This window comes from Lithobates pipiens, unplaced genomic scaffold (genome assembly GCF_037356315.1).
Source record: "Lithobates pipiens isolate NorthernLeopardFrog02 unplaced genomic scaffold, aLitPip1_a1.2 Scaffold_27, whole genome shotgun sequence".
NCBI lineage: Eukaryota > Metazoa > Chordata > Amphibia > Anura > Ranidae > Lithobates > Lithobates pipiens.
In genome coordinates, this window is record NW_027507788.1 from 213,515,512 (window position 1) to 213,543,497 (window position 27,986).

Below are 27,986 nucleotides of genomic sequence, written 5' to 3' on the forward strand. Positions count from 1 at the left end.
TCTACATTGTACCTTGTTAGTCCTTCCTATCCCCTGCTCCCTGGTATTGATGGTCCATCAGTCCCACACAAGGCTCTGAAGATCTCCATTGTACCTCGTTAGTCCTTCCTATCTTCTGCTCCCTGGTACCGACGATCCATCAGTCCCACACAAGGCTCTGAAGTTCTACATTGTACCTTGTTAGTCCCATCTTTCACATTCTCTGCTCCCTGTTACTAATGGCTCAACAAGTCACATAGAAGACTCTGAAGTTCCACATTGTATCTTCTTAGTCCTTCCTATCCCCTGGTACTGATGGTCCATCAGTCCCACACAAGGCTCTGAAGTTCAACATTGTATCTTGTTAGTCCTTCCAATCCTCTGCTTCAAGTACTAATGCCCCCACAGTCCCATACAAGGTTCTGAGATTCCACTCTGTGCCCTGTCACTCCTTATGATGCTGCTCCCTTGTACTGAGGACCCAATAGTCCCATACATGGCTCTGAAGTTCCACATTGTACCTGGTCAATCCTTCCTTTTCTCTGCTTCCTGGTAGTGATGGCCCAACAGTCCCATACAAAGCTTTGATGTTCCATATTGTACCTTGTAAGTCCATATTTCACATTCTCTTCTCCCTGGTACTGATGACCCAACAGGTCACATACAAGGCTCTGAGTCCTTCCCATCCTCTGTTCCTTAGCACTAATTTCTCAACAATACCAAACAAGGCCCTGAAGTTCTACAATGTACCTTGTCAGTCCCTCTCATTCTCTGCTCCGTGATACTGATGGCCCAGTAGTCCCATATAAGGCTCTGACCTTTCCCATTATGCCTCGTCAGTCCTGCTTATTCTCTCCTTCCTGGTAATAATGGCCCAACTGTCCCAAACAAGGCCCTGAAGTTCCACATTGTACCTTATCAGTCCCTACAACCCTCTTCTCCTTGGTTCAAATTTGCCTAATGGTACCAAACAAGTCCATAACATTCTACAGTGTACTTCGTCAGTCCTTCCCATTCATTTGTTCCCTGGTACTGATGGCTTAAAAGTCCCATACAAGGGTCTGAAGTTTCACATTGTACCTTCTCAGTCCTTACTATCCTCTGCTCCCTGGTACAATGGTCCAACAGTCCCATACAAGGCTCTGAAGTTCTACATTGTACCTTGTCAGTTCCTACCATCCTCTGCTCCCTAGTACTAATGGCCCAACAGTCCCATACAAGACTCCGAAGTTCTACATTGCACCTTGTCAGTGCTTGCCATCCTCCACTCCCTAGGACTAATGGCCTAACAGTCCCATACAAGACTCTGAAGTTCTACATTGCACCTTGCCAGTCCTTCTCATACTCTGCTCCCTGGTACTAATGACCCAACAGTCCCATACAAGGCCCTGAAGTTCCACATTCAACCTTGCATATCATCCCCTTCACCTTGGTTCCAATCCTCTTCACCTTGGTTAAAATTGCCCAACAGTACCAAACAAGGTCCTACAATTCTACAATGTACCTTGTCAGTTCTTCCCATTCTTTAGCTCCCTGATACTGATGGCTTAACAGTCGCACACATGGTTCTGAAGTTTCACATTGCGCATTGTGAGTCCCTCCTGTTCTCTGCTCCCTGATACTAATAGTCCAACAGTTCCATACAATGCTCCGAAGTTCCACATTGTGCCTTGTCATGATTCACCATGGGGCACAATAGGCAGTTGCCTACTGGCACCAAAGGCAGTGACAATGTTTTTCCTGTATTGGTGTTAGCTGCAGATCTTTTTCCTCCCCTGAACAGAACAGAACACTTTTATCATATAAGGTTATTTACACAATATCACAATATTCTAAGCCAGGTTAATAAGTAACCCTTGTACAGACATGTTAAACTGAATGTAACCTAATAACAAACATGTGATATGGTGCTGGTTACCAGTCCTTAGATGTGGTGGCAGCATTTTTTTTTTTGAATTTCAGGCTTTTTTTCCCCTCTTTATTTTCACCTGAGAATTCTGCCAGAAACACATTCTCTGTCCTAGAGGGGCAAGGCTTGCTTACTGTATCTATGGATAGTGTTGTTACCCTAGGGAAGGACTACAATACACCTCCCTCTTCCCTCCACTCCATTACATTGGAGTGAGGTGTCAACAGATATTTTTTGAACTTATTGAACAGATATAACATAACACATAACAAAAGTCCATTGTGGTTAACATACACTTCAACAAGGATACCTAAATACAGAATGAGAGCCCTGCCCGGGTCCTCACTTACCGCGCTGACACGATTCTCCCACCCAGCCAGCCAGGCACACGCAGGTCCCCGTCTCTCGGTTGCAGAGTCCTCCATTCTGACATGTGCAGTTCTGCAGGCAGCTGTCCCCGTATGTCCCCGGAGTGCACTCTGGAAGGAGAAGGTTGTCGCATCAGTGCAGTCTCCTACACCTCTGTACAATAAGTACACGCTGTGCTGCATGGTGACCGCATCTTACTGTTCCTCTCTATCAATGCAAGTGTAAGGGTTGACTCAAGCATCAATGTACAATACACAAAGATACACTATATTACCATAAGTATTGGGACGCCTGCCTTCACAAGCACATGAACTTTAATGGCATCCCAGTCTTAGGCTCAATTCACATCTATGCATGTTGCTTTTGAGCGTTTTTTCAGTGCTTTTTGCGGTGTTTGCCGCGTTTTTGGACACGCGTTTTTACCGTGATTTTGCCGCGTTTTGATTTCTTTTTTCTACCAGATATATACAGTGAAAAAACCCCCCAAAAAACGCAAATCGTGGCAAAAACGCGGTAAAAACGCGGTACTTGCGTTTTTGATGCAGGTCCATTGACTTCCATTCCATTGACTTCTATACAAAACGCTGCATTTTGCATGAAAAAAAGTCCCCGACCCTTTCCAAAAACGCAGAGGCACAAAAATGCATTGATGTGAACATGTTCCATAGGAACCCATGTTAAAAAATTTCCTTGCATTTCTGCAAAGTGCAAAATGCATCAAAAAACGCGCTAGTGTGAATTGAGCCTTAGTCCGGAGGGTTCAATATTGAGTTGGCCCACCCTTTGCAGCTATAACAGCTTCAACTCTTCTGGGAAGACCATCCACAAGGTTTAGGAGGGTGTCTATGGGAATGTTTGACCATTCTTCCAGCAGGGCATTTGTGAGGTCAGGCACTGATATTGGATGAGAAGGCCTGGCTCACAGCCTCTGCTCTAATTCATCCCAAAGGTGTTCTATCGGGTTGAGGTCAGGACTTTTGTGCAGGCCAGTCAAGTTCCTCCACCCCAAAATCACTCACGTCTTTATAGACCTTGCTTTGTGCACCAGTCCAAATCATTTGGGGGGGGGTTATGGTGTGGGGGTTGTTTTTCCGGGGTTGGGCTTGGCCCTTTATTTCCAGTGAACGTAACTCTTAAGGCGTCAGCATACCAAGACATTTTGGACAATTTCATGATCAGAACTTTGTGGGAACAGATTGAGGATGGCCCCTTGCTGTTCCATCATGACTGCGCACCAGTGCACAAAGCAAGGTCCATAAAGACATGGATGAACGAGTTTGGGGTGGAGGAACTTGACTGGCCTACACAGAGTCCTGACCTCAACCCAACAGAACACCTTTGGGATGAATTTGAGCAGAGACTGCAAGCCAAGGCCTTCTTGCCCTTCTCGTCTGACCTCACAAATGCCCTTCTGGAAGACACACTAGACACACTCCTAAACCTTGTGGACTGCCTTCCCAGAAGAGTCAAAGCTGTTATAGCTGCAATGGGTGGGCCAACTCAATATTGAAGGGACTAAGACTGGGATGTCATTAAAGTTCATGTGCGTGTAAAGGCAGGTGCCCCAATACTTTTGACAACATAGTGTATATACTTCCAGTGAATCAAACAAGAAAACACTGGAAACTAGGGATTTTTACCTGTGTCACCAACATCATTGGTGTTGACCCAAGATCTATGGTCTACCATCAAATGGGGAGTCAACCAGCCACAGCTCAGTTAAACCCTACCAACCTCTGAAGGCACCCTAGAGTTCCACGTAACCATGGTTGAGAATGGCAACAATCAATTGTTGATGCCAGGTAGGCTCTATTTGCCTTTGAGGATCAGGAAGGAATTGTTTTACCTTAGTGGAGCCACTTGGATTAGGCTGTAAAGCTTTTTTGCCTTCCTTTGGATTACCGGGGAGTTAGGAACTCTGAGGGTACAAGGCGTGTTATTGTATTGTACTTTGGTTGAACTTGAGAGGTCTTTTTATTAAACCTAATTACGTCAGTATGTGTGCAGTCTGGCTCATAGCGGTTGGACGCTCCCTTCCATGGAAAGATGTTAAAAGTCTCACCTTGTTCACAAGCCAGTCCCGTCCAGCCGTTGGGACAAGCGCAGTGTCCTGTGACGTGGTCGCAGGCTCCGCCATTCCTGCAGATGCACTGCTGAAGGCAGTTCTCTCCAAAGGAACCATCTGGGCAGGCTGGGAAATTAGAATCAGTAAATTAGAAGGCAGTTACAGTAAACAGGAGCTAAGAAGCATATGTAGGCTGCCACTGGTGTCCTTTCCTTGGCTCTTTGGCTGTCAAGCTTGGGTTGAACTCCTCATCCCTTTAAACCCAAACACATATTAATTACACAGGTTCTGAGGTTGATTAAGGTGGTAATTAAATTCCTTACCTGCATTAAATTAGTCTCGGAACCTGTCTAATTATTATGTTTTCGGTTTTAAAGGGATGAGGTGGCAACCCTATGTCAAGCCGATCCAGTGGCTTCAGATCTTTTGAGACCCCAACCCTCCAAAAAAATATGCAGATCAGGAGTTCCAGCTTTACTCCCCACATTCCTGATCTCATGCTTTTTCCGAGTCAGTGATTGAGAAGAGAAGCAGCTGGAGCCAAGAAAGCCAGGAAGATATTTTCAGAAGGAGGTTACCCTCCATGTTGCACTTTGTGCAGGTTTACTCTAAAACAGGGGTCTCCAAACTTTCTAAACAAGAGACCAGTTGACTGTCCTTCAGACTTTAGGGGGGCTGGACTAGGGCCAGTGGGAGTGAAGAATGTCCTATCTTTGGTATCCCCAATAGTGCCCCATTGTTGGTGTCAGTGGAAGGAATAGTGCCCCATTGTTGGTGTCAGTGGGAGTAATAGTGTCCCAGTGTTGGTGTCAGTTGGAGGAATTGTGCCCCATCATTGATTTCAATAGAAGGTATTCTGCCTCATCTTTGGTAACAGTGAAAGGAATAGTGCCCCATTGTTGGTGTCAGTTTAAGGAATAGTGTCCCATTATTGTTAGTGTCAATGGAAGGTATTCTGCCACATTGTTGGTGTCAGTGGGAGGAATTGTGTCATTTAATTGGTGTCATTAGGAGGTATAGTGGCCCATTGTTGGTGTCAGTGGAAGGAATAGTGCGCCATTGTTGGTGTCAGTGGGAGTAATAGTGTCCCATTGTTGGTGTCAGTGGGAGTAATAGTGACCCATTGTTGGTGTCAGTTGGAGGAAATGTGCCCCATCATTGATTTCAATAGAAGGAATTCTGCCCCATTGTTTGGTATCTGTGGAAGGAATAGTGTCCCAGTGTTGGTGTCAGTTGGAGGAATAGTGCCCCATCATTGATTTCAATAGAAGGTATTCTGCCCCATCTTTGGTAACAGTCAGAGGAAAGAGGAATAGTGCCCCATTGTTGGTGTCAGTTTAAGGAATAGTGTTCCATTATTGTTAGTGTCAATGGAAGGTATTCTGCCACATTGTTGGTGTCAGTGGGAGGAATTGTGTCATTTAATTGGTGTCAGTAGGAGGTATAGTGGCCCATTGTTGGTGTCAGTGGAAGGAATAGTGTCCCATTGTTGGTGTCAGTGGGAGTAATAGTGACCTATTGTTGGTGTCAGTTGGAGGAATATTCTGCCCCATCTTTGGTAACAGTGAGAGGAATAGTGCCCCATTGTTGGTGTCAGTTTAAGGAATAGTGTCCCATTATTGTTAGTGTTAATGGAAGGTATTCTGCCACATTGTTGGTGTTAGTGGGAGGAATTTCATCATTTAATTGGTGCCAGTAGGAGGTATAGTGGCCCATCGTCGGCATCAATGGAAAATATTGTGCTCCATCGTTGGTGTCAGTGGGAGGAACTGTGCCCTTTTGATGGCGTTAGTGGGAGGAATTATGCCCCATTGTTACATAGTTAGTCAGATTGAAAAAAGACACAAGTCCATCCAGTTCAACTTTAAAAACAAATAAATAAAATGAAAAATAATCGTACAAACCAAATACCCAATTTTATGCCCACAATTGATCCAGAGGTGTCAGTGGATGGAATATTGACCCAAGGGATGGATAAAGGCAAGCAAAAGGACCACAGTTTGGAGACCAATGCGCCAAAGGAATTGTTTAGCGATTTTTTTTTACGCATTTTATTTATTTATTATGGTCAAATGTTTAAAAATCCAAAAATTTTTCAGATAAATACGATATATTGTAAAATGAGGTTCTCCTTTTGGTCCAGAAGATCGCGTGCAAAAGCGAATGCATACGTGAGTAGCGCCTGCATATGAAAACAGTGTTCAATCCACATATGTGAGGTATCGCAGCGATCATTAGAGCGAGAGCAATAATTCTAGCCCCAGACCACCTCTGTAATTTAAAACGTGCAACCTGTAGAATTTTTTAAATGTTGCATATTGAGATTTTTAAGGATAAAACGTTGTCGTCATTCCACGAGCGGAGCGCAATTTTGTAACGTAACATGTTGGGTATCAATTTACTCGGCTTAACAGCATCTTTCACAATATTAAAACTTGTAAACAACAAGTTTGAAAAATAGGCCCGGTCTTAAAGTGGTTAAAAAAGCCTACCCACAGCAAATGCAGAACGTGATTGGTTGCTTTAGGAACACAGACAGTCCCACTATGGGACAGGCCAATCACAGAAGGAGTCTATATCCTTTTTGGTCCTGTTTGATCTTACCTTGCTGGCAATGTGCTCCGGTCCACCCCGCGGTACAGATGCACTCCCCGCTGACATGGTCACACCGCGCACCATTAAAACAATGACACTTCTCTTTGCATTCACCTCCATATCGGTCCTCTGGGCACTCTACAAGACAAACTCAATTGTGTAATATGTATGTAACCATGAAGGCCCCACCCTGAACCCACCCCCACTTCAGAAAAGCATGATTTTGATACTTTAAAAAAATATATATTTTCAATATAAAAAACAGTAAAATATATCTGTTCCTGATTTCAACTTACCATAATCGTCAACAGAGGTAGTTTTAGAATAGGACATGGTCATCTTTAAGGACAATGTTGCGACGATTAGACATGTGCAATTAGTTTAGTTCTGAATTCGTTTTTTTAACAAATTTTAACAAATTCGTTAATCCCTGAATTTCTGAATTTTTCAATTTCTGAAATTTCTGAATTTTCAGCAATTGGGAATTCGAAATTTCGGAAATGCGAAAATTCGAAATTTCTAAATGTCCGAGATTTCGAATTTTCGAATTTCCAAATTTCAGAATTTTCGTTAATTTGACATTTGGAATTTCAGAAAAAATGGAAATGAAGAAATTCAAAAAATCGGAAATTGGAAAATTCGGAAATTGGAAAATTTCGGAAATTCGAAATTAGAAAATTCGAAATTTCATACATTTGAGAATTTAAAAATTTGGAAATTTAAAAATACAAAAAATAAGAATGAAAATCTGAAAATTAAAAAGAATGAAAATCTGAAATTAATAACTAATAATAAATATTAAATTATAGGTATTGGACTTTCCTTTCAAATTTGGCTGTTAGTGAGTACGAATTTATCCGAAGTTACGAATTAACTGAAATAACGAATGCCGCATGTAAACGAATGGAACGTAACAATCTAATAATAATAAACAATAATGATAACAAAACCTTTTTATTGTTATTATTTATTAGTTTGTTCCATTACATTTGTTTAGATGCTGCAGTCGTTATTTCGGATAATTCGTAACTTCAGATAAATTTGTATTCGTTACGTTCACAAACAGCCAAATTTGAAAGGAAATTCCAGTACCTACAACTTAATAGTTAGTTATTATTAGTCATTATTTTGAATTTTAATGACTTTCTTTTTTTCAGATTTTCAAATTTTCAGATTTTTGAATTTCCGAATTTTCGAATTTCAAAAATCCTAAAATTCGGATTTTCAAATTTCTGAATTTCAGAGATTTACAATTTTTGGATTTCCGAATAAGTAGGGAAGCAGTTAAATCTACTCCCCTGCTCCAGTCTCTGGACCCTTTCCATCGGTTCCGAGGCTCTTCCCAATGGCTCAGTGGCCCTTTCCTCTGGTCCCGGGGCCATTCCCAAGTCCCTTCCCTCCAAGCCCAGGGTCCTTTCCACTGATCCTGGAGCCCTTTACTCCCATAGGTGCCCTTTCACATGTTCTGGAGCGTGCCCCTTTCATGCTCTCTTGGGGGGGGTCCCTCCAAAGCGGGGGAAATGCCAGGCACCAGGCGCAAATGTGACCTTTGTGACCCAGGTAGTTCCGCCACTGACTAAAGGGTTTATAAGAAAATCAGGATAGATGGATATTTTGCTTATTAATGGATAATATAAGCCAAATGATGAAAACTATTATTAATAGATTGCGTTAATTTTATCTTCCTTCTCATATGCTCCTGCCAGCATTATACAAGACACAGAAAGGACTTACTTTGGTTGCAAGTAGAGCCAATCCAGCCATCTAGACAAGTACAGGTCCCAGTAACATGGTCACAGCTGCCGCCATTGGCACACTTGCAGCTGTTGGTACAGTCCGTGCCGTAGAATCCCTCTGGACAGGCTGCAGACGTGCAACAATAAAATTAGGATCGTAGTATGTGTTACAGTTTTGTTTCATTACCATTCATTCCCATTTCCACAATTATTTTGTATTCTGTGCTCTTCTGGCCTCCTGAACCCCCGACCGGCATGTCTACACACACCAAGATGCTCTGGCTATCTTAATATGCATGATATCTATGGAATAACTTTACTAATGAATTCTATTTTTTTTTTTAACAAGTACCAATAGCATATGCTGACTACACAATGGTCACCATTATACCCCAGATGACATCTACGCAGACGAAACGCGTGGGGTTGATTGCTGCCATCACTACTGTACCTTTCTTTGTTCCTTGAATGCCTTTGATTACTTCATAAAATGTGAGTGTTCAATTTTACTCTTGCTTTTAATAAATATTTCTCATACGGTATCACACTATGTGGAACTTTGTTTCATTTCTGGGTTTCAACGTGTGGGCATGAGAAATTCCTCTGGTTGTTCCTCTCTCCATCCGAACCTACCTGTCCATTTTTGAGAACAATCTGCTGACCAGTGCCGCTTATAAATCTTCATTGCGGTCGTGATATCTGGATCGCTGATGGCTTCATATACCATATACAGTGTTTATCACTACACGCTTGGCTGACTTAAATGGTATACACCTCTTTAAGTCCATCGTCTCTGGTAAGCCTTCTTACAACTGGTGGCGGTGTCCTCACAAGATTTTCCTCCATTTATTAGTTCTCCTCAACAACCTTTTCTGAAGACTTTTTAGATATGTTGCTCCATTACTAATTGATGCCGATCAACATTTACATGGTGGACTATTTTTGCCATTTTATAGACATTTGTTGTTTATATATTCACAGGGTCATTCCAGTATCACTCATTTTCCAATACTGGTGATACGCAACATCAAGGGGATTGCTAGGTTTACAAATGGTCTGGGGCTAGAGCCCATAGCAGCATAGTAAAGAAAGTCATACGCTTGGGCGGTGTCATGGTCGACCTGTTGTCCCGATCGTACATAGGAAACCTGCCCGCAGGATTCCCTTGCGGAGAACCTGTCGGTATCCTTGGGCGCGCGTTAGCGCGAACGAACGCACGCGAGTGCACGTAGATACGAACAGGCGCACGCGGGTGCGCGACGGCACGAACGAGCGCACGCGGTTGCGCGACGGTGCAAACGGGCGCACGCGGGTGCGCGGGGTCACGAACGGGCGCACGGTTACCCGCGGGGGCACGCAGACTCGCCGTGCGACCGTTCTTGGCGCCCAAAGGGCTACTTAAGGAACCAGCTTCTGTTCCTTCTTGCTGTCCTGTCTACAGCGTGTCCGGTGATTCTGCTATCTGTTTCTGTTGTTCCTGATTATCGTTACCCGGCCTGTTCCCGACTTCGTTTGATTGCTGCCTGCCACCGACCTCCTGCCTGCCTGACTACGTCTCCGTCTCCTCCCGTGTACTTCTGCTGCCCGCCTGATACCGACCCGGCTTGTTCCCGACCTTGTCTTCTGCCACCTGTTGTTCCAGCCTGATTGCTAGTGCCTGCAGAAACCGCTGACTCTCACCTGCTGTTCCAGCCTGCCCACCAGTGCCTGCTGTTCACACAGACCTCCGTCAGCTGTTCCAGTCATCCACCTGTGCCTACAGTGTGACCGCATCCCCAGCTGCTACCGGGTATCTACCCTCCAGGGCCTCCGTGGATCTCTTGCTGCTGCAGGTCCGACCTACCATATTCCGGCTTGGCACTTGTGCCCTCCGAACTCTTGAATCCCTGTTTCCACTTCCAGGGGCTCTCGAGCCAGAGGCTTACGAGGAGCCGCTCCCTGCATTCTGGGCTCTCCTACCAGGTACGTGACAGGCGGGCATACACATGAATATACAGTAATATACGTATGTGTGTGTTTATATCCCCAGAGAGCCTCCTCCTTACATCAGAGTCCCCAGAGAGCCTCCCCCTTGCATCAGGGTACCCAGAGAGCCCCCCACTTGCATTAGGGTCCCCAGAGAGCCTCCCCCTTAAATCAGGGTCCCCAGAGAGCCCCCCACTTACATTAGGGTCCCCAGAGAGTCCCCCACTTACATCAGGATCCCCAGAGAGCCTCCCCACTCCTTGGGGACACCTGCAGAGACTTGGGGCTATGTGTCCCAGATTCGGGGCTATGTGTCCCAGATTCGGGGCTATAGCCCCAAAAGCCACCCCCTAGCAACGCCACTGCACAACATCATTGTTCCACATAATATATTTAAGCGCTGCACTTTTTTCTATTCTTGTCACCATTATTCATATTCACAGTTAACCAACAAATCAACATCGTGTCTGTAGTAAATAGGCTATTGGGTCATATCATCTCTGCCTTCAATTTGAGGTCACAGGTATAAAAAGGTATAAAATAAAATACTTACAGAGCTCACAATAGGCCCCTCTCCAGCCGGGCGCACAGGTGCAGACTCCACTGACATGGTCACACTGCGCCCCGTTGTCACACTGACATTGGTGCCGACAGTCGGACCCGTACCAATCAGCAGGGCACTCTGTCAGTAGCAAAAAGAAAAAGAAAAATCATGTTAGGAGGAAAAAGGTAATTCTCAGGTCTCCCCAGGGGGTGAAAAGATAAGGGAAGAGCACTGGGAGATGGGGATTTTTTTGTGTGCCCAAAAGTAAGGTGCTATATTCCATGAATAAAATCAAAATATTTTATTTCTTATACAAAATCATAAAACATATACAAAATGTGTCATTTTCCTAAAAGATATTAGATGTTGTACATATATAATACAATTATCTGCATCTGGACTGGTCTCACAAGCTTAGGATCAACGCGTTTCATCCAAGGTATAGGCTTCTTCATGATACAATTTCCAATATTTTTAAGCCTATGAGGTCATATCCAGAAGAGAATATATAATAAGGTGCATTATATGTGTACACCCCAAAAGGTCAGAGAAAAGCTCAGATCTGAAGTAAAACAATCTATCTATAATATTCAGATTGTATGGCCAAGACCAGGATCGGCATCAAGAAACCGGTACCAAAAAGGTAATGTGTGAAGGTAAAGAGATGGTTAGGAACTGTCAATCGTCCTAAAAGGATCCACATGCCACAAAAGTATATATGTCTAAGTCCACAATGAAAAGATTCCCATACAAGGGTATCGATTGTGTCCAGTGTGAACCCAGGGGAAGGAGCGGGGGTGGGTAAGATCTACTGAACCCCCATAAAGAAGGTCCAAGCGTCAAGCAAAGTGTATGTGTGGAACTTCACCATAAGTCCGCAATAATGGTGATCACAAGTGTTTAGGAACACCCATAAAGTCATCCATATGGTAGGTCCAAATGCCGCAGCTAAAAAATCATGTTAGCTCTTAATTTCCCTCTATAAAAAACTTCTGATGCTGAAAATATACCAAAATGGCCTGTCGTTTTGACCATTAAGGGTTTTAAACAGAGTCCCTCTTTTTTGGTAATGAGTACTAAGGGGTATTAGTCAGTGGTGTATTTTTGTTTTATGCTGCCCTAGGCAAGACTAAAACTGGGCGAACAACCCCCTACCCCCCCTACTGAATGTGGGGATGAGGCCTTGCCCCTCAACAAGGTGCCCTCTTAAAGTTGGAAGGCATGTGGTCTAGCATGATTCAAAAAGAGGGGGCTACATGCTTTCTGCCCTCTCTTACCTGCCCATCCAGGCTGCATACCGGCAAAAGGTTCTGGTATGGATTTTGAGGGGAACTCCACACCCTTTTTTTTTAAAGTGTTGCCCTTTAAGTGGAATGAAGCGGCATGAAAAGACCCTCTCCCTGCTGAATAGTATTTTTTTTTTTTGCATTGGTACATGTCCCACATGGCAGTGCCCAGCTACTTGTGTTTGCAAACTAGCCTTGAAAAAGGCCAATAAAGTTTGATTAGATACCAGATTCGTCTCCCATAGAGGGTTAGACGCTCTACTTGGGGTTCATTGACTTCCTGCTAGGTTCACCAAATGTCCAGTGAACCAAACTTTGCCCAGTTTGTCCATCCCTATTTAGGACTTATGAGTGACAGTAACCATGCAATATCTGTTACAGACGCCCAATGAACTCACTCTGATCGCAGTGTCTCCCGGTGTAGCCCGGTTCACAGATACAGTCTCCCGTCACCGAGTTACAGCCCCAGTAGCTGTTGCTGCAGTTACAGCTGTTGAGACAGTCCACTCCCCATTGTCCGCTATCACAGGCTGAAACAGAAAGCAAAATGGATGTGTTACAAATGGAGCTACAGTCATTGTCATCTTCCCTGCAGTTATCCTTGTGGGGAACATGCTAGCCCAGATCTCTTTTGGCATTGATTGTCCCTGAACGAGATGACCAAATCACAACCCCAGTTTCTACTGATAAGAAACTACAAGGTCAACACTAATGCCTGGTACACACGATCGTAATTTCGGCAAGAAAAAGCCAGATGAGAGCTTTTCATCGGAAAAAGTGACCGTGTGTATGCTCCATCGGAATTTAGCTGGCTGAATTCCCGCCAGCCAAAAATTTGAGGGCATGTTCTCAATTTTTCAGACGGAAAAAGTTCCTATCGGAAATTCCGATCGTTTGTAGCAATTCCGACGTGCAAAATTCCTACGCATGCTTGGAAACAATTCGACACATGCTCGGAAGCATTGAACTTGATTTTTTCTCGGCTCGTCATAGTGTTGTACGCCACCGCGTTCTTGACGGTCGGAATTTGGTGTGACCGTGTGTAGGCAAGACGGCTTGAGTGGAATTCCGTCGGGAAAACCATCAGAGCTTTTTCCGACCATAATTTCCGATCGTGTGTACGCGGCTTAAGGCAATCTTAGACTACAATCGGTCAGAGTTGTTGTTTAGTCATTGTCCCAAGGGTCATTTATCTTCATATTCCTGGTATCGCACCACCTACAGTGTTAGAGAAGATGTCTGGCATGCAGGCTTGCGCAAGGTATTTTCTTACATAGAGTGGTGACCAGGCACAGACAGGTACACGGTTCCAGCCAGCCTATTTAAAGGATGCTCATGCCCATGTTTACTGATGACTGGTCTTCAGATTTTCCTGTGGCCTGTTTGCATCCTGTGTTTGATCTCCGTTACTGACTGGGCTTGTTACTGACCTGCCCCTGGGTCCTTCTTGCTCTTCTGCCTACTTGCTCCTGACCTCAGCTCTGCTTTTCTCTACGTTTCTGCCTATGATTCTATACCTTGTTGCCTGCTTGCTGCTGACCCTGGCTACTCCTGTTACCATGCTTCTGTTTATGATTTGGCCCCACGTTTCTTCTGCCTGCCTTGGCTGTCCTCTACATCAGCTCCAGTCATCACAGCATGCTCCTGTCATAAGCCTGATGGGAGCTCTGAAAAGCCAGACGTCCTTAACCTGCAGTGCATATGGAGTGCCCCTTTAACCTCAGCTAGTGCATCCTGCACAGCCTCTGTTGCTGATCTAGTGTCTTGCCAGACCATTCCGGTCTGCATCTCCTACTGCAAGTTCTACTATCAACATCTGCTGCACTCGTGTTCCTTCTGTCCCTTGGCACCAACTGTTCCACCTTTAATGGAGCCTGGGCTTGGGATACAAGGGAGGCCAACCTCGACATTTCAACCTCTTACCAGGTATGTGATACATAGGAACATAATATCCATATGGAAGAATAACCACATAGTTTAAGAATGGACAGTTACACAGCACAGGCTCCTCTAGAATATCCCATGTGCTTGTCCCCAACAGAGGTATTACCTGGGCTGCAGAATCCCACTGTGGTATTTGGAAAGTCATTGTTGCAATATTATCCTTTCTCTACACTCCTGAGGAAGCTAGACTGTGAAACACGTCGAGGAAGACCACTCCCCTCTTCAGCAAACATGATGATTGGCTCATTGTGATGGCCTAATAATATGTCCTAATACGTAATAAGTGGGTTAATCATATAGAGAAGGTCATTTGCCAAAATATCTGCTTAAATGTTTATGTTGTTGGAACAATCCCATTATGGAAAAGGAATTTAAAATTAGTCATTTGGATTGTTTTAATACCTACTAAAAAAAAGTGTAATTTTTGTATCAGTGTGTTTAGACTAAAGATTGGCACTTCAAAAGTCCAGGTAAGTGATCATACAGTGCCTTGCGAAAGTATTCGGCCCCCTTGAACTTTTCAACCTTTTCCCACATTTCAGGCTTCAAACATAAAGATATAAAATTTTTATTTTTTGTGAAGAATCACCAACAAGTGGGACACAATTGTGAAGTGGAACGAAATCTATTGGATTTTTGAAACTTTTTTAACTAATAAAAAAATGAAAAGTGGGGCGTGCAAAATTATTCGGCCCCCTTGCGTTAATACTTTGTAGAGCCACCTTTTGCTGTGATTACAGCTGCAAGTCGCTTGGGGTATGTCTCTATCAGTTTTGCACATCGAGAGACTGAAATTCTTGCCCATTCTTCCTTGCAAAACAGCTGGAGCTCAGTGAGGTTGGATGGAGAGCGTTTGTGAACAGCAGTTTTCAGCTCTTTCCACAGATTCTCGATTGGATTTAGGTCTGGACTTTGACTTGGCCATTCTAACACCTGGATACGTTTATTTGTGAACCATTCCTTTGTAGATTTTGCTGTATGTTTGGGATCATTGTCTTGTTGGAAGATAAATCTCCGTCCCAGTTTCAGGTCTTTTGCAGACTCCAACAGGTTTTCATCCAGAATGGTCCTGTATTTGGCTGCATCCATCTTCCCCTCAATTTTAACCATCTTCCCTGTCCCTGCTGAAGAAAAGCAGGCCCAAACCATGATGCTGCCACCACCATGTTTGACAGTGGGGATGGTGTGTTGAGGGTGATGAGCTGTGTTGCTTTTACGCCAAACATATAGTTTTGCATTGTGGGCAAAACGTTCGATTTTGGTTTCATCTGACCAGAGCACCTTCTTCCACATGTTTGGTGTGTCTCCCAGGTGGCTTGTGGCAAACTTTAGACAAGACTTTTTATGGATATCTTTGAGAAATGGCTTTCTTCTTGCCACTGATTGTTGTCCTATGGACAGACTCTCCCACCTCAGCTGTAGTTCTCTGCAGTTCATCCAGAGTGATCATGGGCCTCTTGGCTGCATCTCTGATCAGTCTTCTCTTTGTCTGAGCTGAAAGTTTAGAGGGACGGCCAGGTCTTGGTAGATTTGCAGTGGTCTGATACTCCTTCCATTTCAAAATGATCGCTTGCACAGTGCTCCTTGGGATGTTTAAAGCTTGGGAAATCTTTTTGTATCCAAATCCGGCTTTAAACTTCTCCACAGCAGTATTACGGACCTGCCTGGTGTGTTCCCTGGTCTTCATGATGCTCTCTGCGCTTTCAACAGAACCCTGAGACTATCACAGAGCAGGTGCATTTATACAGAGACTTGATTACACACAGGTGGATTCTATTTATCACCATCAGTCATTTAGGACAACATTGGATCATTCAGAGATCCTCGCTGAACTTCTGGAGTGAGTTTGCTGCACTGAAAGTAAAGGGGCCGAATAATTTTGCACGCACCACTTTTCAGTTTTTTATTTGCTAAAAAAGTTTAAAATATCCAATAGATTTCGTTCCACTTCACAATTGAGTCCCACTTGTTGGTGATTCTTCACAAAAATTTTACATTTTATATGTTTATGTTTGAAGCCTGAAATGTGGCAAAAGGTTGAAAAGTTCAAGGGGGCCGAATACTTTCGCAAGGCACTGTACATCTATCTACAAGCACTATCGGTAGTGGCCACTATTGGCTCCCTTCTGGACACTTCTTTGTTTTTTGTTTTTTTTTGGTTGACCGTCATTATTTCCCTGAAATAATAATGGTGCTAATGATAACAATCTGCTCTTCCCCCAATACTTCTGGTGTTGGTGCTGAGAACCTGGCAATGGTAGGTCTTGGTGTGAGGTCCCTGGCTGGCCAATGTTTTACATAACCCGACTCAACCTCCTCATTACGTGAACAATTAACCATATGCTATACCATACTGGAAGATCATCTACAACCATGATGTGATTGGCTGGCCACATACCTCTCTGACAGTTGTGGCCAGTCCCATCCAGATGGGCAAGAGCATCTACCAATTACAGGGTTGTGTTAAGACTAATGACTGGCATCCCAGTGGTCACACATCTAAGTACTATAGGTAGTAGACACTTTCTCCCTGGTGGACTCCTACTTGTTTTTTTTTTTGTTGACCGTCATCATTTACCTGAAATAATGATGGCGCTAAGGAGAACAGTCTGCTCTTCCCCCAATACTTCTGATGTCGGCAACCTGGCACTGGTAAGTCTTGCTGTGAAGTCCCTGGCTGACCAATGTTTTACATACACCCAACCTCTTCACCACCTGAACAATTAACCATATACATCTAAATACTTTGGGTAGTAGACACTACCAGCTCTCTGGTGGACATTTCCTTGTTTTAATTTTGCTTGACCGATATAATTTCCCTGCAGTAATGATAATGGTCCCCGATAATGGTCTGCTCTCCCCTCAATACTTATGTTGTTGGGGTTGGCAACCTGACACTGGTAGGTCTTGGTTTGAGGGGTCTGGCTGGCCAATGTTTTACATTCACTCAACCTCCTCACTACCTGCACAATTAACCATGGAAGATCATCTATGACCATGATGTAATCGGCTGGCCACATACCTCTCCGACAGTTATGGCCAGTCCATCCAGATGGGCAAGAGCATCTACCAATTACAGGGTTGTGTTAAGACTAATGATTGGCACCCCAGTGGTCACACATCTAACTACTATAGGAAGTAGACACTTTCTCCCTGGTGGACTCTTCCTTGTTTTTTTTTTTTTTTTTGTTGACCGTCATTTATCTGAAATAATGATGGTGCTAAGGAGAACAGTCTGCTCTTCCCCCAATACTTCTGTTGTCGGCAACCTGGCACTGGTAGGTCTTGCTGTGAAGGTCCCTGGCTGGCCAATGTTTTACTCAACCTCCTCACTACCCGCACAGTTAACCATGGAAGATCATCTATGACCATGATGTGATCAGCTGGTCACATACCTCTCCGACAGTTATGGCCCGTCCATCCAGGTGGGCAAGAGCATCTACCAGTTATAGGGTCACACTGCCCATCATCCTGACAAGAACACCTCGACTGGCATCCTTGGCCAAACCATCCAGAAGGACATTCTGTAATAAAAGAATTTTACCTTTGGTTTCCATCAACACAACTCTATGCTTATATGCTTATATATATAAAGAAAATAAAAAAGTCAAAAAACATATATCCTTCAACCAAAGGGCCAAAAATGTAACTCATTTTGCATGAAAAGTCTACGAAACAAAAGCCCCAACCTAATTACCAGTTACAGAGAGGAACTGCACTAAATGATTGGATGTGGTATGCAACCCATACAGCTCAAATCAGTTGCATTGATTTAGACTGGTCCTTGCATGGCACTAAACTTTAAAGTGGCTATGCATTAAGGTAAAACAACCTTCTGGGTGCAGCCACCCCCCCCCAATACTTACCCGAGCCCCATCTTGATCCAGTGAAGTGCATGAGAGCAACGGCTCTCCCAGGTCTCTCTCTCTTCATTGGCTCACAAAGCTGCAGGAGCCATTGGGGAGGGGGGTAAGCCACACTCTGTGAGCCTGCTCGAGTGCCCTGACACCAAGAGAAAAATGTCAGGGGAGGGATCTGATTGAGAGCCTCAGCTTTGTTGCTGTGTAAAGGGGAGGGGGGGAACGTCCCTTCCGTCCAATCAGCTCTTAGTGCTCTCCTTACTGAGCTCGCAGCAGAGTGTGACTTCTGCTCTCTGCCCCCTTTTTTTTCTGATAGCTCAGACAAGCTTTATAAATGATGGACTTGGAACAGCTCTAGAGATGAGAAGGCTGCAGATAAACAGTTGCACCTTATGTAGAAGGATTTATTTACTCTCTGTGTATCACCTGAGGCCAGTCACTTCACTGGGTATATATGAGGGTTTACAATGTACAGCAGCACTCAGACTAGGAAACCATTAGGAGCCAATCAGGTGTGCTGTATTCACATGTGCTGAGAAGGAACATACTGATTGGAGGAGAAAGCAGAGTGAGCAAAATGATTTCCTCATTAGTTTGTTGCTGCTCCCTCACTGTCCAATCAGAGGTTTAAGGCAGGAAGGTGACCTAGCTTTATTGCTTTACTACAATAGAAAAAAGGCAAAAGGCTCTACTCTCTGGCTGTGCAGCAGAGCTGTGTAAATCCCAGAACTGAATGAACCGATACAAATCATTTGGTAATTAAAACAGCCATCTGCCCAGAGACAATTTGTTAGATTTCTATTGCAAGCTGGCGCAGTTCAGTGCTTCAGTTACTTACTATCGGCGCAATGGCTGCCGCTATATCCGGGCGCACAGACGCACTGCCCCGTGGCTGGGTCACATTTTCCGGCGTTCTCGCAGTTTGGGCAGATCTCCTGGCACCGGGGCCCCCAGAGCCCCGCTGGGCACTCTGCAACAGACACACAAGAATGGCAACTATTTACAGCTCAGATTGCAACAACCATGTTTGATTCCTTACAGGCCGGAGACCGCAGCTCGTAAATCCCCAACGCCAGACCGTGCCAACGCATAAATTCCTATGACATCGATTGTGGAGATTTCTGCTGACTGGTTAGAAAATATTTTTTTTTTTTCTATAGCAGATCATTTTAAATCTGAAAATGAACCATGAACTATAAAAGGGCTAATAACACTTGCATTAGGACCAGGCCTTTTTCTGACATTTGTTGTACAAGTAAAAATCAGTATTTTTTGCTAGAAAATTACTTAGAACCCCCCAAACATTATATATATATATATATATATATATATATATATATATATATATATATATATATATATATATATATTGTTTTTTTTCTTCTTTTTTTTTCTTTTAGCAGAGACCCTAGAGAATAAAATATTGCTGCAATCTTTTATGCCACACTATACTTGTGCAGCAGTCTTTCAAATGTAATTTATTTGGAAAAAATACACTTCAATGAATAAAAAAATAAAATAAAAAAAAAATAAAATAAAGAAAAGTTAGCCCAATTTTTTTGCATGTTGCGAAAGATAATGTTATGCCGGGTAAATAGATACCTAACATGTCATGCTTTACAATTGCGCCCGCTCCTGGAATGGGCGACAAAAAGGACGGCACTTAAAAATCTCCATAGGTGACCCTAAAAATGTTTACAAGTTACCGGTTTAGAGTTAGACCCCCTTTCACACCACACCGCCCATAGTGTGGGCGGTAAAACGCCGCTATTTTTAGTGGCGTTTTACCGCCGAATTTGCTGCGGATTTGCGGCGCATTTCGGCCCCGAAAAAGGGTTAAAACTGCCAGCAATACGCCGCAATAGCGGCGTTTTGCCGGCGGTATTACAGCGCTGCCCCATTGATTTCAATGGGGAGCAGCGGTGGAGGAGCGGTGAACACATCGCTCCTTCACCGCTTCAAAGAAGCTGCTGGCAGGACTTTTCCCTGACGTCCTGCCAGCGCACCGCTGTAGTGTGAAAGCCCTCAGGGCTTTCACACTACAGACAATGGTGCAGCTTTTTTAGGGTGGATTGCAGGCGCTATTTCTAACGCTATAGCGCCTGCAAAACGCCCTGGTGCAAAAGCGGTCTTACAGAGGAGGTCTAGGGCTAGAATTATTGCTCTTGCAGTAAGAGCACGACTTACATATGCGTTCGCTTCTGCGCGCAAGCTCGGAGGGATGGGCCGCTTTACTTTTTTTTTTACTTTTTATTTTTAAACTGTCCCTTTAATTTTTTTTTTTTTTTTTTGAAGACTTTTATTCCTATTACAAGGAATGTAAACATCCCTAGAAAAAAGCATGACAGGTCCTCTTTATTGAGAGATCTGTTTTTTTTTTAAAACCCTTATTTTACTTTTTATTTTTACAAAAAAAAAAAAATTTAATTAAAGACTTTTATTCCTATTACAAGGAATGTAAACATCCCTAGAAAAGCACACTGCACATGTACAACCGCATCCCAGTTATTATTAAGCAAGTGAAAGGCCATGCATGCGCAGTGCACACTTCATGTTAACTATTGACAGTTGGATCAAGGTTACAGAGAATAGGTGCAGGGCAGTAGATTAGAAGTGGGGGCAGGGGCGTAGTTCTGCACCCTTGCCCTGGGTTTTGGATGAGCCTGTCCCAGTATTGCAACTGGGTACTGCTCTTTGCCCAAGGAGTGAAGGAAAGGCAAGTTTGTGCAGTTGTGGATAAGAAAAAGGGCAGGTAGAGGGCAAATCATTAGTCCCCAGTATTCCCTGTTATCTTCCCCATTGCTGACATACCACACCTTGCACTGCACCGTGTCTCTGTATGGAGGCAGCCATGTCGGTAGAGGCAGGGCTTTTCTTCCTCATAATAGAGCCTCCAGCAAGGATAACAGTGAACAGCACAGGCAGTGGTGACGTCAAATTTCTCTCCACACCTCCAGAGACTAGCAGTCAGAGGCAGAAGAGTCTTAGATCTCAGACTGCAGATATACAGCTCTGAGGTTGTAGGTACAAGAGTGTCTAGGCACTCCCCCCCCCCATAAGGGAGTGCACTGCTTTTTTATTTATTTTTTGCAGGAATTCTAGCCACTTAAGCCTCGGACCAATATGCAGCTAAAGGACCAGGCCCCTTTTTGCGATTCGGCACTGCGTCGCTTTAACGGACAATTGCGCGGTCGTGCGACGCGGCTCCCAAACAAAATTGGCATCCTTTTTTTCCCACAAATAGAGCTTTCTTTTGGTGGTATTTTATCACCTCTGCGTTTTTTTTTTTTTTCGCTATAAACAAAGATAGAGCGACAATTTTGAAAAAAAATGCAATATTTTTTACTTTTGCTTTAATAAATAACCCCCAAAAAATACAGTTTAGGCCGATGCGTATTCTTCTACATATTTTTGTTAAAAAAAATTGCAATAAACGTTTATTGATTGGTTTGCGCAAAAGTTATAGCGTCTCCAAAATAGGGGATAGTTTTATGGTATTTTTATTAACAATTTTTTTTTTTTTACTAGTAATGGCGGCGATCAGCGATTTTTATTGTGAATGCGACATTATGGCGGACATGTCAGACAATTTCGAAACATTTTTGGGACCATTGACATTAATACAGCGATCAGTGCAATTAAAAATGCACTGATTGCTGTAAAAATGTCACTGTCAGTAAAGGGGTTAACCAGTAGGGAGCAGTGTAGGGGTTAAGTGTGTGTGTTTTTTTTACTGTAGGGGGGCGTGGCTTGGCGTGTGACGTCACTGATCGTCTTTCCCTATAACAGGGAACAGACGTTCAGTGACAGCCTCACTAGGAAGCACGAGGAGAGCTTTGTTTACACCGACCTCTCCCCGTTCTTCAGCTCTGTGACCCGATCGCGGGACACCGGCAGCGAACGGGTCCGTGGGTCCCGCAGGCCACGGAGCTCAGGACCGGCTCGCGAGAACGCTGCCGGTGGCGCGCGCGCGACCCATGGCTGGGCACTTAAAGGGCAACGTACCTGTGCGTGCTTGTGCCCAGCAGTGCCATTCTGCCGACGTATATTAGCGTAAGGCGGTCCTTAAGTGGTTAGACAAATAGATTTTGACTTAATATTATGTTGCCAGTTCATTGTTCTGTTTACCTTCTGAACAATCTGAGCCGGTTTTGCCAGCTGGACATAGGCAGATGCCATCAATATGGTTGCATGGAGCTCCACCACACGAACAGCTCTGCAGGCACTGCTTTCCATATTTCCCTGCCGGGCACTCTGTACATGAATAAAAAAGCACCAAAATTAGTTACTTGTGACTTTTACATGTTGAAGTCATCTCAGGGGGCACAACAGATCCTTGAAGAACCTTTATTGGAGGAAAAAAGAAAATGCCCATTCTCAACGGGATGCTATTGAAACACTGAACAGTTCTTTCCACTTGGTTCTTCCATAGGTCTAATGAAGGCATCAATAGCAAATAAACAACCAAAAGTCTTGCGAGAAACTTTACCTTCTAGATAAGCAGGAGGTTAAGGTATGGGCCCCAAACCTCATGGACCCTGAAGCAGCCCGACCATCTGAAGCACCTCATAGTATGACATAGCCTCCAGTGCACTGGGGATTCTTTTGTGGATCTTCTGAGCTGGTCAGATGTCCCGAGGGCAGGTTCAGTAGCTTAAGTTCTAGTCAGTGCACAATATACACGGGGGGCAAGCAGCAGTCTCAGGACTTTTGTTTGACTCAAAATCAAAGATTTTGCAGGCAAATACCATGACTAAAATATGTTAAATGTGCATTTCTTCTGGGAAGACTTTTGTAAAATGAATGGTCTTGTGACACGCTCAATTTAAGCAATTTAAAGCATGGTGGCAGTCTTTCAGTCCGTTGTAAAAGGACAACTTTCCCTAGTAGAGTACTGAAGCTTGGTAGTAACTCACCCCTTCCCTTTGTGAATATGGTGGGTAGGGCTGGCTTAGTTACTTTTAATACAAAAAGCCCGAAGAGCCTGGGGCAGAGAGTGACGGGAAAATGCTATCCTGCCCTAGCATACTGCCATGTAAGCTTGTAGCTTTAGGAAGTAAACCCTTTGGGGTAGGTCTAGTAAAGGCTCTTCTAGAGAAGCCACCCAGGGGGTCCTACAGTGAAGATACTGGAGTTGGTCAGCCATCTTATGTTAATATTGGACTTGAACTGTGCAGAGTAATTGATGTCAGGACTTAAGAGGCAGAGGTGTAGGGTGTTTTTGCCAAGAATGGTACATTATGTTCCTGTTACAGTAAAAAAACATTAAAAGTCTGAAGGTGTGAACATTGTCAACCTTATTCCTGGAGGTGGGCCTCAGAGAAAGTGAGTGATCCTCAGAGGTGGGCCTAAAAGAGAACGCAAGTGATCTTCAGAGGTGGGCATCAGAGAATGTAAGCGATCAAAGATTGCAGAGTTTCTCAATGTTACAGGTGTGTGTACACCCTATTACCCTATATCAGTGATGGCGAACCTTGGCACCCCAGATGTTTTGGAACTACATTTCCCATGATGCTCCACTACAATGCAGAGTGCATGAGCATCATGGGAAATGTAGTTCCAAAACATCTGGAGTGCCAAGGTTTGCCATCACTGCCCTATATACTACGGTGAGAGAAGCCCTTGCCTAGCATGGCCATTGCTGTCAGCGAATTGGGGCCCTGCTAACACACGGATCTCTCTCTGACAACAGTTTCTTGTACAGTGTAGCAGTCTCTTGTAATATGGCAGCTTTTTCTACCTACTAATACTATTTCTCTTGTAACACGGCATGCTCATCAGTGGTGGCCACTCGTACAGGGTGCAGGGGTGCCGCCCCCCCCCCCCCCATCATCCGTGCGTCCGGCCCCCTAATCTACATGCGGGGCGCCGGACATATGGATTCCAATGTTTTTTTTTTAAGCATGTGATTAGAGCCTGAGGCTCTAATTGGCTTCAAAATAGGGTGGGCTCGGGGCGCAGAATATTCCCTATTGTCACACTGATTCTCCTCACGGCCAATCAGGAAGCAGGATCCTGAGACCTGTCACCTGATTAGCCAAAAGGACAGGCGATCCGATTGGCCACCTAGGAGGAGGAGGGAGAAGACGCACGCCGTGATACAAAGGAGGGTGAGGAGGAGCCCTGCCCTTAAACTAGATGGGTTAAGTGCAGAGCTGGTGTACGACCGCCCGACGGCATGGTGGGGGGGGTTTGTAGGGTGTAGGTGACCCGACTGACACCAGCCACCACTGACTATACCACCAGCCGCCACTGATGCTCACATAACATGGTAAAACAGGTTTCAAGTATGACTGGAGTATAAATTCTCCAGGTCAGAGTTAAATGGGGGGTAGTGTATGGGCACCTACTGTGCGAGTCAGTTGGGGGTCTATGGAGAGCAGTGTAGGTCTTTAGTGCCATTACCTTGGTCACAGTTGTCCCCCTGGTATCCCTCTGAACACAGCCTCAGGCACTTCCCATTTGTGTGGTCGCAGGTCACTCCAGGTGGGCACTCGCATTTACTCTTGCAGCCGATGCCATAAAATCCGGCGTCACATTCTGTATATCAGAAAGGTACAGACAGAAGTTTATCAGCACTGATTCTTCTATGGAGTGACAAGCCAGAAGAAAGTTTCTAAAGTACTAAAAAATGTATCGACATTCAAACTTTCTGACAAAGCTGATGCTGTAAGGCAAGATGCAGGTTTTATTCGTTTTATAGATCATATTTGTTTCTTGCCTTATGTCCTTAAAACTGAACTCTGCGTTTTCGGCGTTCGCCGATCAGCCAAGCGATCTGGCTGGCTCGCCAGCAGCGACCATCCTACACAGCTTCTGCAACAGGAAGTCATTCATTTATTAATTACCAATAATAAATGAATACTTCCAGCTGTGCAGGCTACACGGTGTCATTGGTTGCTAGGATGCTGGTGGATGCCAACATCTTAGCAACCACCATACTGCTACCTGCTGGTGGGAATCTCAAGGGCTGTCATTGGCTAAATATGGTCAATGACGACAGACAGCTTCCTGGACCCTTTCTTTACATTTAGCCGTCATAGTTCCTGCTGTGCAGACTGCACTGTGCCATTGGTTGCTAGGATGATGGTGGACACTGGTATTTTAGCGACCACCATACTGCTGCCTGCTGGTGGGAATCTCAGGGGCTGTCATTGACCAAATATGGTCAATGATGTCAGACAGCTTCCTGGGCCCTTTCTTTACATTAATCTGTCAGTTGCGATGTGAAGTCTATTGAGATTGGATCATTGTGCATGGTTGCCATTTTATTTCTTTCGACAAGTCACCGGGATCATCGGACATTGATGATGGATTTACATTTTTTTAAGGGTTATTTATGTATTTAAGGTGTCTGTGTGTTGATTTACATTGTCATTTTTTATGAATGAGTAACCATGGTACTAACAATCATTTACTCCTTCACATAGAGGGGTGGGTATTTGGGTGGGCTCCTTATTTTTAAAGAGGGGCTCCAGATTCCAATAAGCCCTCACATCCACCAGGCCAGAGTTGTGGGGAAGAGGCCCTTGACCTCATCAACACAATGCGTTTCCCATGGGGGATCCTCCCTGTCATGGTCCCCTCACTATTTTTAAGGCCTTTTATGGATCAGGGGCATTTGGGGGTGCACACTTACTGGCCCCTCTCCTCCATCCCCCATCCTTTCCTGGACAGCCAAGCTGCATGCTCAGACAAAAGGTCTGTTATAGATTTTGGTAGGGACAACGACAAATTTCATATTTCAGCCAACATTTGGAAAAGAGCCTACCCCCCCCAATACACCAATATCTGGACTTTATTTTAGGGTGGGACGCTTCAATGTCTAAACATACTCATCTTCAGCACAACCCAAGTTGACAATCATTTACTCCTTCACATAGAGGGGTGGGTATTTGGGTGGGCTCCTTATTTTTAAAGAGGAGCTCCAGATTCCAATAAGCCCTCACATCCACCAGGCCAGAGTTGTGGGGAAGAGGCCCTTGACCTCATCCACACAATGCGTTTCCCATGGGGGATCCTCCCTGTCATGGTCCCCTCACTATTTTGAAGGCCTTTTATGGATCAGGGGCATTTGGGGGTGCACACTTACTGGCCCCTCTCCTCCATCCCCCATCCTTTCCTGGACAGCCAAGCTGCATGCTCCGACAAAAGGTCCGGTATAGATTTTGGTAGGAACAACAACAAATTTCATATTTCAGCCAACATTTGGAATAGAGCCTACCCCCCCCCCCCCCCCCACCCCCCAATACACCAATATCTGGACTTTATTTTAGGGTGGGGCGCTTCAATGTCTAAACGTACTCATCTTCAGCACAACCCAAGGTGACCATAGAAATGTTCTGGGTGTAGAAGCTACCAGCCCAATATCCAGATCACCTACAGTAATGATAACAATGTAAAAATATATATACGCTATATACAGCGGGTAAAATAAGTATTGAACATGTCACCATTTTTCTAGGTAAATATATTTCTAAAAGTGCCATTGACATGAAAATTTTCACCACATGTTGGTAACAACCCATGTAATCCATACATACAAAGACACCAAAACAAATGAGTTCAGAAACAAAGTTATGTGTAATAAAATGGAGTGACACAGGGAAAAAAAGTATTGAACACATGAAAAAATGGTGGTGCAAAAAGGCATGGAAAGCCAAGACACCAGATGAAATCTATTAGTAAATAGAAAGCAATCCTGCCCCTTGTCAGTGCAAATTAATATCAGCTGGTTCAGACTCAACTGATGGCCTATAAAAAGGTGTCTCATTACCAAGGTGTCACACAAGAAACATCTCATGATGGGTAAAGGCAAAGAGGGCTCTCAAGACCTTCACAACCTTATTGTTGCAAAACATACTGATGGCATTGGTTACAGAAGGATTTCTAAACTTCTGAATGTTCCAGTGAGCACTGGTAGGGCCATAACCCAGAAGTGGGAAGAACATAATTTCAACCACAAACCAGCCATGACCAGGTGCTCCTCGCAAGAGGAGTGAAAAGAATTATGAGAAGAATTGTCCAAGAGCCAAGGACCACCAGACCTTCAGAAAGACCTGGAATTCAAATAAAACCATAAGTAATACACTCACCCACCATTGGCCGGTATGACCGCTCACCACACAGAACTGAAGAAAAAGTATGCTGAAGCTCTTTTAAAGTTTGCTGCACAACATTTAGACAAGCCTGTGAAATATTGGGAGAATATAGTATGGTCAGATGAGACCAAATGGAGTTATTTGGATGCCACAATACAAATCATGTTTGGAGGTCAAATGGAACATCACCCCAAAACCACCCCCATACCAACAGTGAGGTTTGGAGGTGGGAACATCATGGTGTGGGGGCAGGGCTGTTTTTCAGCATACGGTAATGGCAACCTTCATTTCATGGAAGGAAAGATGAATGGAAAAATGTACCAAGACATTCTTGATAGAAATCTGCTGCCATCTACCAGATGATGAAGATGAAACGAGGGCGGACATTCCCATACACAAAGCCAAGGAAACTCTCAATCGGTGTCAAAGAAAGAAAATAAAGCTGCTAGAATGGCCCAGCCAATCACCTGACTTGAATCCAATAGAAAAATCTGTGGAAAGAACTAAAGATCAGAGATCATAGAGAGGCCCACGGAGCCTTCAAGATGTGAAGACTGTGTGGAAGAATGGGGCCAAAATCACACCTGAGCAACGCATGCGACTCCTTTCTCCATACAGGAGGCATCTTGGAGC

The 27,986-nt window shown here is 44.3% G+C and overlaps 1 protein-coding gene across 2 annotated transcripts in view; it reads right to left on the minus strand.

Moving 5' to 3' along the window:
• Nucleotides 1-27,986, minus strand: part of MEGF6 (multiple EGF like domains 6) — a 531,150-nt gene that overhangs the window by 21,788 nt on the left and 481,376 nt on the right. For both annotated transcript variants that reach the window (XM_077458226.1, XM_077458227.1), the window contains 10 exons: nt 24,658-24,792; nt 22,381-22,506; nt 19,091-19,222; nt 17,788-17,916; nt 12,847-12,978; nt 11,172-11,300; nt 8,652-8,780; nt 6,927-7,055; nt 4,320-4,448; nt 2,239-2,367 (listed from right to left, as the gene is read on the minus strand). In XM_077458226.1, coding sequence (XP_077314352.1) covers nt 2,239-2,367; nt 4,320-4,448; nt 6,927-7,055; nt 8,652-8,780; nt 11,172-11,300; nt 12,847-12,978; nt 17,788-17,916; nt 19,091-19,222; nt 22,381-22,506; nt 24,658-24,792 — 1,299 coding nt within the window. The remainder of the gene's footprint in view (nt 1-2,238; nt 2,368-4,319; nt 4,449-6,926; nt 7,056-8,651; nt 8,781-11,171; nt 11,301-12,846; nt 12,979-17,787; nt 17,917-19,090; nt 19,223-22,380; nt 22,507-24,657; nt 24,793-27,986) is intronic.